We start from the raw sequence: 12,483 nt of genomic DNA, 5'->3' as shown, positions 1-12,483 counted from the left end.
CCTTCCAGGGTTCGTTTGGAGCCGTGAAGGCTGCGCACTGATTTGCTCAGAAGGTATCACAACCCTAGTAAGAGGAGACCCTAAAGGGGAAGAGAAAACTGCTCAAGCAGCTTTTCATGCTGGGGATATGGCTTAGTGTGGCAGCACTTGCTGAGCACGTGTGAGTCCCTGGATTCCATCCCCAGAACAGTGATCAATAATAAATCAATCAGTAGCACTCACTGCAAGACAAGCCCAGTGCTAAGCCCATTATCTTATGTAGTACACACTGTCCATCTTATGTAGTGGATAATCAGTTCTTGAAATCTACAATTTTCATTTTACAGACTTAGTATCTTGCTTATATATATATTCTGTATTGTATTTGGTTGTAATCAGTCATATAAGATGTATGTGATATATGCTTATTTTCTGTATTGTTTAACACAACTGTATTAGGAAATATTTTCTACTAATGGGACTTCTCATTAATGTTGACTTTGTACATGACATTTATTAGTCATCTCCATGTTATTTTATTTAAAATGTGGTTCAGAGGCTATCTTCTTGCATACTTACTTTTTTCCCTTTGATGTAAGTTCTTGACCAGAATAAATTTCTATACATTATCAATTTTGTGTAAGGACATGAACTCTTTAGTGCTATTGAAATTGGTTTCTGAGCGGCGGCTGCCTCTTCTGGCTGTCCAGGCAGGCGCTGACCCAGAATGTGTGTGAGTGTCAGTGGCACTTGGGGCTCCTGAGTGTTCCCAGGGAGAGGCTGTGTCAGTCAGTGCTCGCAGACTTCTCCCTGGCACTGTTCTGGACATACACCGAGGTCCAGTTTGTGTAGATTGCCGTGTTGGACACTTTCATGAGGAAAAGAAGCAGAGTGCATAGTCCTGTCGCAAAGCTGACAGTCTAGTTGGGATGCACGCCTATGTTTCAGTTATGAGCCTCGAGCCCTGTCCAAGGTGCTGCAGCGTGCAGTGCTGGGGAGGAATGGATCCTGGTGTCGCCACGCATGGTGGTGCATACCTGTAATCTCAGCACTCCGGGAGGCTGAAGCAGAAGGCTCACAAGTTTGAGCCCAGCCCAGTTGACCTAGGCCCTTTCTCAAAATAAAAAAATATATACTTTAAAAGGGCTGAGGTGCAGCGTAGTGTGAAGGCCCTGGGTTCAGTGTCCAGTACTGCAAAACAAACAGCCCCCCCAACCACAACCCCCTCCCTCTGAAACTCCACAAAGCACCCCAAGAAATGGAGCTGTGACCTGCACCCCCCGTGAATGTGCAGAGTAATGGCTGGGAGCCAATGGAATGATAAATACCCTCACAGCTACGAATGACCCTACTGTAAAATTGAGAAATTGCAAGCATCTAGAAGGGTAAAGTGTCATCTTTCTTACCTCATCCTATCAAGCTTATGTGATGTAGGAAAATTGCCCCACCAAAAATGTCGGAATATGGCAAGTGCTTGTTATTAAATTATGTTGCTACTATTACAAGAGCCTTCTTGGTGCTATTTAGGATAATACCAAGAACCTGAGGACTGTAGGCTTTAGACCAGTGTTGGAGAGGCAGATACTGGGCCTCGGGGATCATGACACTTGTGACTTTGAAAAGCATTCAGATGCACAAGAAATGGTCATAGTTGGTGAGGAAGATGTTAGCAGTTATAAAGTAAAATCGTTAACCTTTCTTCAACTTTAGAGAATGTGTTTCATAAAGGTGGTAAAGCTCAGGTTCTGGGGTAGCCTAATTACTGTCATGTAGCGTGGTAGGAGAGATGAACGTGATGAAGCATTAACAAGAAGGAAGAAAAGGGAAGTCTGCTTTGCAGAATCTGTGAAGCAGGAATGAGACAGTTCCCTCCGAGCACGAGATGTAGTAGCATCAGTAGCATCATAAGCTTCTTACAGTAGTCAGACGTCTCTAAAATGACCCAGTCTGTTAGTTTCAGGGGAATGTACTTTGTACCTTTACTATGAACAGCTCTCTTCTGGGATCTGGCAAATACTGACTAGGAGGTGGCAGTCATAGCCCCTCTACTGTCACAACTCCAGATGAGGAATTACATGAGTAATTGCAACAAGTTGTGAAGAGAGACTGCCAGGGAGGTCCCTGTGTGCCATGTGGAATGGGTACCGGTGCCCGCTGTGTTTAACAGCGCTGTGGTAGATACTGAGTAAACAGAAAACAGGTTTGAGAAGTTTGAGGGTTTCATTTGGGGAGATGTTGAATTTGGGGTGCCTGGGAATTCATCTCAAATGGTTCAATAAACAGATGGGTACAGAGTTCAGTGGAGACTCGACTTGGATGGAGGGAGTGGGGAGTTATCAGCAGAGAGATGGAAACTGATGCCTTTGGAAGGATGTGATCATCAGGGAAAATGAGAATAGAACCCTGAGGATAAACACATAGTTAAGGGGAGGGTAAAAGAAGATGAGTGGGCCAGAGATTTAGCTCAGTGGTTTCGCCGCCTGCTGTGCAAGTGCAAGGACCCGAGTTCGATCCCCGGTACCAAAAAGAAAAAAAAAGAAGATGAGTATGCAAAGTTACTTGGGCAGAACTGACCTGAATAATAAGATAATAACCAATGTGCGCACACTGATTTGGAGACTGGAACAAAGGCTGACTGGGAGGACAGAGCAGAGTCGTAGTGCCCTTTGGAGCTGGGCAGATCAGGCAGTTTAAGGACAGGGAATGGTCCACTAAATTTAGTGAACGTCATGACCAGCAGTACTGATAATTTATCGGGTGAATGCCTGCCTGTAGCCTGTAGCCCTCCATTTCCCGGCTTTTATTTTGTGAATCTGATCATGTGGGAGAGTTCAGTGAAAGTGAAGAATTCATGAGGTCCAAGGAGAAGACCCGGCTGCAGGAGCGTCCGTGGAGATCCAGTGGGAGCTGGTTTTGTTCACTTTTTTTGTTCTCAGTTTTGTTCCCAAGTGAGGTAAACTGCTTAGTAGTAGGGAGATGACATAAGATTTAAGTTTTAAAAGAAAATGTTTATAAAAGTGTAATGAAACAAAAATATTTTAATGCAAAGGATTCATTCCATCATTGCCAGAATGCCACAAGCATTAACATTCAACCCAGAATAATTTCACTTATGTAAATATGACATTCTCAGGAACTTAGTTTTGAATTTCTCTAAAAACAAAGCATCTTGGGTCCTTAAATGTACTGTAGGGCACTGTATGTTATTTGACTACTCATGAATACGTGATGATGGACATTTGTATAAAGCTTGGTTTTTCTTCAAAATAATGGTAATACATGATTTTTCATTTTTGTGCTTCACCTGATTTGGTTTTGGAGGATTTTTTTTTCATTCTTATTTTCAAACTTTGAGTTCCTTAAGCCTGGTGTTGTGGAGAATAGTAAAAAGACAGAGCAGGACAAAGAGGAAATCCACATCAGTATTGGTTTATATGAGTGGCCAAAGGGCATGCTTTCAGGAGTCAATTCATTGTTTTCAGCATCTGTAGGAAATTAAAACTGTGTATACTTTCTTGAATGCGACGTACTGTATGATGGATTTCTGTATGGTGTGAATTTGCTTTGCAGTCTTCCAAAAGAGTTAGTCCTTAGAATTAATAAATAATGAAGATACCTTGGGAAACCATGCCATCAACTCTAGCCTTGTCATAATTAGTAATTGTGGAGTCCTTTATATTTTAAGTACACATATCTCACTTATTTCTGTTGTGAAGTAGTTTATTCTCCTTCCTTTATGCTAATGAATCTGAAACTGGAGAGAGGTGAAATGGGTTGCTGGTGGCCAAGTAGAACATGATTATAGAACTAGAACCTCCCCTCACTTCCAGAGCTACTTCTGCACCCTTGGGAAGGCTGTAGAAATCAGGAAAAGTGTGCTCTTCAACAGGGACAAAATACCTGCCTCTGCAAGAAAGAAGTTTATAGGCTTCAACAAATCTGAATTATTCTTGCATTCACCTCTTCCTAATTAGCGGGCCTTGCTAATGCAAGACTCTAGGGAGAGTTTTTGTGCATAATTAATGCAGTCTGGCCGATCATGGTGAGTTCATGAAATTTTGTCTCTTGAAAAAGTTCAGATGATGGCTAAGGAATGCTTTCCTTCTTTGTCCAATCTATCATGACCACTTCAGTTTTAAGTGGACCAAAATATTTGACTTTCTGTGTAGGTACCAATAAACAGGTGCTTTTGCCATGAAAAGGCAGAGTTTACATCTGCATATGCAGAAGAGAAATATTGAGGCTGTTGGGAACCCCCAATTCAAAAATTTTGCTCAATTAAGCACTCGTAATAAGGAAGACTAACCATTAGCATTGGTTTATGTCATGGGATTGCATAAAGTTTTATGTCTGTGTAGTACCTACTATGTGCTAGACATTGCTCTTTTATAAATATTAACTTCTTTGTAATAACAGCTCTATGAGGATGATTCTGTTGTTTCCCCCATTTTGCAGAAGTACTGAGGCTAGAAAGGTTAAACAATACAGGCACACAGTGAAGATGTGGGAGACCTAGGATTCAGATACAAAGATCCAGCACATTCTTCTGCCTCTCCGGGAAAATCAGACAGAAATCTCAGGGTCTGAAAAGTTGGAAAATCTTCCTATCTTTTGACCCAGTGTTCTCAGTGATAGTAGTAATTGGTGTACATTAGCCAAGATGGAGGTACAAGAATTTCCACGGAAGTGTTATTTCTAATAGCACACGTATAAAAAATTCACCCAAATGGGCCAGGGATTTAGCTCAGTGGTTTCGCTGCCTGCTGCACAAGCGCAAGGACCCGAGTTTGAACCCCAGTACCAAAAAAACAAAACAAAACAAAACAATTCACCCAAATGTCTGTACGTTACAAATGATTAAATTAAGGATAGCCATCATCCTGGGAATACCAGGCAGCGGGTCTGAACCATGAGCTGGAACAATGATGAGGACTAAATTGGATAAAAGTCTTTTGCTAAGCAACATGTTTAATATAAGACCATTTTTTCCAAAAATGTTAATAATAGTAAGAATAGTGTATATGGAGGAAAAAAACCAGTTGGCAGTATGTGAGCCATACAACGGCTAATTGTCATCCTTGAGGTGCATGATTACAGAGGATATGTATTTTCAGTGAAATATTTACTAATTTATCACGTGTTTTCTGGAAGTCTTCTACATACCAGGTACCAGGTATGAAGTACTGAGGCTGTGTATGGAACTTATATTCTAGTTACAGAAGACAGAAAACTACCAAGGAAACAGATTAACATTTGAATTTTGATAAGCAAAGCCTGTGACTTTTATAATTAATAAAGGTTTTTTAAGATAAGCAAAAAGAAGAGCCCATCATCAAAGAAAAGGGAGACAGATTCTGGGAGGGTCAGCAGCCTTTCTGCTCATAGAGGATGGGTTGGGAGGGAAGAAGCTGCTAACCAAATTAAAGTTGACGGAGCAGATCTCATTCTCTCCGTCCATCAGTTCACCTCCAAGTGTGAAGCATGACTTAGTAACTCAGAGGAACATTCTCCAAGCAAGTGACTATTTGTGCTCAACCACTCCATATACAAAGAAATTGATTCTCTGATTCTCGTGCTTTTTGCAGACAGCTATTTAAACAAAAATGTAGATTATTTTGTCTCCTTTATTACATTAACTTTCCTAGGGAAATCTCATCATACAAAGCAGTATATTAGTACTTGTTCTTTTCACATTTCAAAAATTATGACTTCTGAAATAGAATAGATTCATTCTTTTTGTATAAAATCATTGGTAAAATAGAAGTTGGGGTCCAATGTGTTATTTAGTTTTTTATTAATAATCATTGTTTTATTATAAATCACAAACTACACTACTCAGAATTATTGACTTATAATGTAAAATAGCAGAATTCAGTAGCATGTTAGAACAGGGTCCCTGTTTTATTCAATATCATGCTATAAATGGTTTCTTGTTTTATTTAAGTACAATCTTCAAGCATGTGGCAATTTCTAAGTCTTCAAAATTAAGTTAAAACTGGTAGAGAAACAACTGAATCACTTCACTTTTTGTAATAAAAGTTATCTGAACACCTTGAGAGTGTCCATGCATTAAATACAGTTCAACCAACTTCTCCTGAGTACCCTCCCCGGGCTGCCACCGAATGTGGTGTGGACTCTGATCTCAAGAATTCTTAGACTAAGCAGAAAGAGAGCTGTTAAAAAATAGAAGAATAATACAAACGAGAGGGAGGTGATTTCTAAGTACTTAGTTTTTGTGGGGATACCACTGATAGATAATATTCTTCCTAACCTGAGAGTCCCCCAAAGCAGGTAAAGATTTCATGATCCATTTGGTGTCTAAGCATAGTGGATAGGGTACCTTACAGGAACAGTGTGTCCAGGCTAAATTGCTGTGAATTAGCAACTCTATCCCTGCGAGCTTCCTCTCAACTACCTGAGTGGTTAGGACACAGGACATGTTGATGGCACTGATTATGTGGCAGCAGAGTTCTCATTTCCCAAGCTTTGCTTTTTTCAGAGCCAGACCAGATAACAAGCAATTACCTCTTGTTGGGACAATGCATGCAGAAATTAAAAGACCTGTTGAAATTAAAAGTAGGTCACCAAAAATGTGTGTATATGTGATCATGGATGGAGGCTAAAGTGTGGATATATCACGTCCCTTCCTCCAGGCATGTTTGTTCTTATTCTGCTTCTGTGTCTACAAAGTATGATGAAAAATACAGTCAATATTAAAAATATGTAAAAATCTATTACAGTAAAAGACACATTACCATTAATCCTTGTCAAAATCCTCTCCCTCACTCCAAACACACTTACCCGATCATTCTCATCATTTTCTGAAGCACTTCTGGAAGTCCTCTTTCATGAGTGTCCTTGAGCTGTCCTGGCTGCCACCATGCTTGAGTAGATTCGAAATGTTGATCTTTCATGGTCACTTTGACTTTCAGGAGGAGCCAGAAGTGACATGGTGCCCGATCTGGTGAGTAAGATGGGTGAGGACACACACTGATGTTTTCACAAGGTCGCTTGTCCATTGGCTGGCCCTTGACAGCAGCAGTCACTGTGTTTTTGATCACACCTCACAAAGACACTCAGGAAAGAGGACTTCTAGAACTGCTTCAGAAAGTGGCAGGAATGGTGGGATAAGTGTGTTGGAAGTGGGGGGGAGCACCTTGAGGGGGATTATCGGAGATATATCTTTTACTGTAATAATTTTTTAGATTTAAACGTGCCCTATATTTTGATCACCCCTTGTGTGTGTGTTCACACTTATACCTATGGCTATACCAGTGTGTGTGTGTTTGTGTGGATCATACTGTAATACATATACATATTTATCTCCTGTTATCATTTAGGTAAGTATAAAAAATTAGAAGCCGTCAGTTATATTTTCCATATTAAAGTTTAAAACAAAGATCAAAAGACCTAAAAAAAATAAAATCAACAGAGCTGCATTTGTTTTCTTGCCGGGGAAGAGTCAGCCAGTGTCTCAGAAGCACTGAGGTCACTGGGTCCTCAGGCAGAGGCGGAAATGCAGGGGCATTTGCTATGGTTACATTCTGGTTAGCAAGAGGGAACTGTAAGCTTTCTTAGAGGATTGGTCCATTTTCTCTTTTAGGACATAAAGGTTTAGACACATCTTCCAAAACCTCTGAGTGGCTCAGGATTGTGCAGCAGATTGTTGACCTGCATGTGGCTGGGATTTGGCCAATTTTTTTCTTTAACACTTAAAGGAGAACCACATAAGAATAAATGCACAGGGCCCTGCAGGGTGTGGAGGACGCCAGCCCAGCCCTGCTGAGAGGACCTGGGGTCTCAGACGGGGAGTCACTTCCCTGACTCCACAGCCTTCTTTGAGGAACTTTGCCGTGGCCTTCATTATTCTCCAGGCCTCAAAACAGACTTGCCTGTCTTCATTTCTTTGCTTTCCCCGAGAGCAGAAGCAAAATATTTTATTGCATGTTTCAGAAACAGAGAATTTTTAAATGACCCAGTCTGAGGTTCAGCACAGGTCCCTGCACTCATGGTTTCCGTCCTGAGCAGACAAAGCTCACCTGGGTCAGCGGGGTGCATATTCCAACTCTTCCCCTGCTCTCCGGCTTCGACTCTGTCTTGCTGCCTTTTCTACATCCAAATCTTCTCGACATTACGTACAGATGAAAAGCGTAAAATACTGCAAGCGTTTTCCAGAAAATGGGGAGATTTCCTCTTTACATCTTCTCAATTTTCTAAGACAGGATTCATGTATAAAATACAAGTGCCTCTGACAAATGATTTGATTTATAGCACTTATGACCATAATTAATGTTTAGAGTCATGTCTGTATAAAATAGAATCATAGAATCATGCTCTGTTCAGCTTGCCTAATTACATTAACTGTCAGATCTTCACTATTAGGAAAGGCTGTTACTTCATTTCTTCCTCTTCTCTATCTTCTTTTGTGGTACTGTGGATTGAACCCAGGGCCTTTGCACTGAGCTATTCTGAGCTATGTCCCCAGGGTCTCTATAAGTCATTAAGTTGCCCCAGACTGGGTGGGATTCTCCTGCCTCAGCCTTTCACAGTGCTCAGATTGCCAGTGTGCAACACTCTTTGCGGTTTCCAATCTTCTTTCTAAACCCTAAAATAAAATGACCAGAAGAGAAAGCACACACAACACTGACCTTCATGCTGACCTTTCCTTCTCTCTTCTCGGCTTCTGTGCTCCAGGTGGGAGAGTTCAGGGCCCACGCTGCAGAGTGGACAGCCAATGTCACGGCCGAGTTCAAAGAAACACGGAGGCGGCTGAGCGTGGAGATCTACGACAAGTTCCAGCGAGCCACCTCCATTAAGAGGAAGCTGTCTGCAGAGCTGGCGGGGAACCACAACCAGGAGCTGACCCCGTGCAGGAGGACCCTGTCGGTGAACCACCTGACCAGCGAGAGGGAAGTCCTGCCTCCCTTACTGAAGACTGAGAGCATCTATCTGAATGGCTTGACGCCACACTGTGCGGGTGAAGAGATCGCTGTGATCGAGAACATTAAGTAGCCCTCTGTCTGGAAGAGCCTTAGCCCTAGCCTAGGTGAGGACTTCTGTGTGCGCTTTGTGACTGTTGCTGGTAGCAGTTTAAACCTTGTGCATGAGCTCCCAAGGGAAGCCAGTAGATACACCCATCATGGCCACCTGCCACCGAGAATGGAACCCAGAGCCAGCGCTCTCTTTCTGAGGATGCTTGTGGGACGCTCTGCTCCCTTTGACCAGCAGAAGGACGAGTGCTGTCCGATGCCTTTCTGTGCCCAGACTGTTTTCCTCCCCTTTCCCCTGATGTGCCGTAAGGCCTCGGAGTGAATGGGAACCGTTTTTGGTAATGATGTAGCTTGGAAGGATCAGTCTCTACCTTTTCAGGGTCCACCTAACTGAGCCTAGATACGGACCATTTCTGGATGACAACATTTCTTTTTGTAAATGGCAAGAAATTCTTATGCAGCCTTTTACCTAAGAAATTTTCTGTCAGTGCCTTATCTTACGAAGAAACAGAGCCTCTCTAGCTCACACGCGTGTGGTTTCTCCTTCCCGCCCCCCAGGCTCACCTCTGAGGTTGAGGCGGAATCGCACCCCTTGCTGGACACAGTGTCGGAGGACTGAGTCGTTCATCCCTTAAGAAGGGACAGATGCCAGACTAGGACAGTGAAGCAGCACTCAGAAATTAGCGATACAGGCACTGCCAAGAAAGGTGCGGAGGGGGCCCCTCTGAGTATTTATTTGACTCAGGTACCAGTGGTACACGTGTTCGGTGTAATGGTGTAATTATTACCAAGCTGTTAGCCTTGGCTGCTCACAAACTGTCCCTTTTTTCCTGGCAGTATTTGGAATCTATCATTTATTAATAACTATACATTTTTTAAAAGCAGAAGAAAGTTCATATATATATATATATAAATGATCTGATGGAAGAAAATTGTTAAAAATAGGTATTACTAGAGGGATCTAAAACAGTTGGTATAAATTCATCCTCATGAGAAGAAAATAGCAAAACTATGTGTTACAAGTATTTGCTAATAAACATTATACTGCCAGCTTCTTTTGCTTTGTGATGTCTGAAAGGCTATGATTCTCGTTCCTGAGTGACTTTTGCCAAATGAAAGGAGGCCCTGCTCAGTGAGTTGGAGGGACAGGCCCAGCCTTCCGGGGTCACTTTGTCACTGCATTGTGATGGCACAAGCTGAAGCTGGGATCACTGTGATTTTGCACATGGAAAAAATACAGATTACAGGCTTAATTCATCTCTGGCATTAGAGAAAATGCTGTTATAGCACAATTTAAATATTGAGAGTCTTTTTTAAGATAGAAAGGCTGATAATCCTTTTTAGTTTAATGTTATACCTTGTAATTCTTTAAATGTCCCCTAGATTCAGAAAAAATTCAGTAAATGCACCCAGTATAAAGCTACCCTTTCTCTTTATTTTCATACTTAGATCTGCTGTTCATTGATAATTTTTAAATTGAGGAAGGAAAATGATTTCCCTGAATATAATTGCAAAGCAGAGTTCCTTTACTTTTTCTTGAGAGTTGGGGTAGGAATATCTGAACAAGTGGCACTCAGATGAGGGTCTTAAGAAAATAAACCAGAATCTTTACAGACAAACCAAGAGATGCTTATTTTCCCAAATTTAAATTTAAGGTAGAAATGTAAATACTCAGTTCACTTGTTGAAGGTACTTTTATAAATCTAAAAAATTCTAACCAAAATTTTACAAAGTCAGGCTCTTTTAGAAAGAAAGCTACATTCATCTCCTCAGTCACTGTTTTGAAGGTTCATATGGTGGAATGCACCATGTATAAACTGTGAATTGTATTGATGAATAAAGTTTGTAATTAAAGTCAGCATTTTCTGAGTGTCCTGCTTGCGGCTGAGAACGTAGATCTGATTCTAGCTAAGGAGAGCTAGAGGATGCCACTTTTCACACTGAATTTTTGTGGCTCTTTCATTCAAAATATTCAAGAAGTATTTTTGATGTAGTAGTAATACCCTTAGCAAGTACTCACAAAGTATTCTTTTTTTGGAGGCTATTAATAAAAAGTAAAGATGCCGAAATTCATTTGTAAAATGCAATATTTGAAATAGCATATAAGCTCAAGAACGTTTCCATTACATTATATTTTTATATCATATTTTATCGTTGTCACTGAAGTAGCCTGAATGCTGAACATAACCAACTGATTGTTTTGTTGTTGTTAGAAAAAGATAATAAAGCATCCTGGTAGTACTGTAGCTTAAAGTAGGCAGTTGCCAGCTAGTCTTCTAGACCTTATACCTCAAATACATGAACTATTTATGTTATCAGCATCCCACATAAATGTGCTGATTCATTCTTAAACCACATTCTTGATGCTCAATAAAGATCTGAAAACTGGCCCTGACATTGTCCTTACCCATATATTGCATCAATTGACAACACTTTTATATTGTCAAGATTTAATTATTAACTCTTATGGGAAGAATATTGGTAGTGATCTTGACATAGCCTGGAATTTTCTAGTCAGTTTACTTTTCTCGTAAGCCATTGTAAGAGTAAGTAGTTTTGCCTTGAAGAAAAATTAAATATTAGAACCAGACAGAATCGGTAATACCCTGATTGTTGTTCTCAGACATGGATTCTAGGTAATGCTCTCTATCCAGCCTCAAACTACTAAAGGTAAAAGTGATTCTTTTAGATTTCCTTCTCTTTTTTGCAGAGATCTGTATTCTTTCTTCCATAGTTTATGCCACACACTTTTTTCCCAGTAATATTTCACCTTTGCAATGAAGGAAAAAGAAATTTCTGAAGCCAAAGGGAATTGAATAGTGTGCATCTTGGCTTTCCAAAAAAAAGAATAAAGAAAAAAAAAAGAAGCACTGTGTAGGGCTTTGTTTCTTTCTCAAATTCCATGTAATATGTGACATATAAGAGATCTCAAATCCTATATATGTCAAACATCAGTATAATTCTTTGATTCTTGAGTCAGAAAGTTCTAAAAGATTAAAAGAAACTTCAGGTGGAAAACAAAAACCAAATTTAGACATTCTGGAGACTTGAGATTCTATTTATGCCCAAGTGCTGAAGGTCTAGATCAACTTTTGTTTGTGTCTTATTTCTTCACAGTTTTGCTGTTCTCATAAAATCATAACTTATTTGTGATTTGCATTTCATATCAAAGTGTGAGTATAAATTTGTTGTTGTATAAAGTTGTCTATTTGAATCTCTTAACTATTAAAATTAATATATGATTTGTTTTGCTTTAGCGTGACTTTACTAAAATGTTCTTTTTTTTTGGTACCAGGGATCGAACTTGGGACCTTGTGCTTGTTAGGCAGGCAGTGGAATCACTGAGCTACATCCCCGGCCCCTAAAATGTTCTTATTAATGGAACTTACCGGCTTTGAACATGCTCATATGTCAGTTCCAGGGAGCATACAGTGACCAGTTACTTTCGATAGGAGCTCTCCAGGATAATTTGTAAGGGGAAAGTGCCCTAAGATCCATCTGCTTCCTTCATTCA

General features: G+C 40.5%; 1 protein-coding gene across 3 annotated transcripts in view; it reads left to right on the top strand.

Moving 5' to 3' along the window:
• The window catches only part of Kcnk2 (potassium two pore domain channel subfamily K member 2), a 183,024-nt gene extending 170,811 nt beyond the window's left edge, over positions 1 to 12,213 (top strand). For all 3 annotated transcript variants that reach the window (XM_087194234.1, XM_087194235.1, XM_004853567.4), the window contains exon 7: positions 8,674 to 12,213. In XM_087194234.1, coding sequence (XP_087050360.1) covers positions 8,674 to 8,991 — 318 coding nt within the window. In that variant the 3' untranslated portion in view covers positions 8,992 to 12,213. The remainder of the gene's footprint in view (positions 1 to 8,673) is intronic.
• Positions 12,214 to 12,483: the final 270 nt, after the last annotated feature.

The sequence above is a fragment of the Heterocephalus glaber genome, unplaced genomic scaffold, assembly GCF_053883595.1.
Source record: "Heterocephalus glaber isolate CG9 unplaced genomic scaffold, H.glaber_assembly_v1.0 deba00001600, whole genome shotgun sequence".
In the NCBI taxonomy this organism is placed as follows: domain Eukaryota; kingdom Metazoa; phylum Chordata; class Mammalia; order Rodentia; family Bathyergidae; genus Heterocephalus; species Heterocephalus glaber.
The sequence above is the reverse complement of the archived record's forward strand: the minus strand, read 5'-3'. Positions and strand labels throughout refer to the sequence as shown.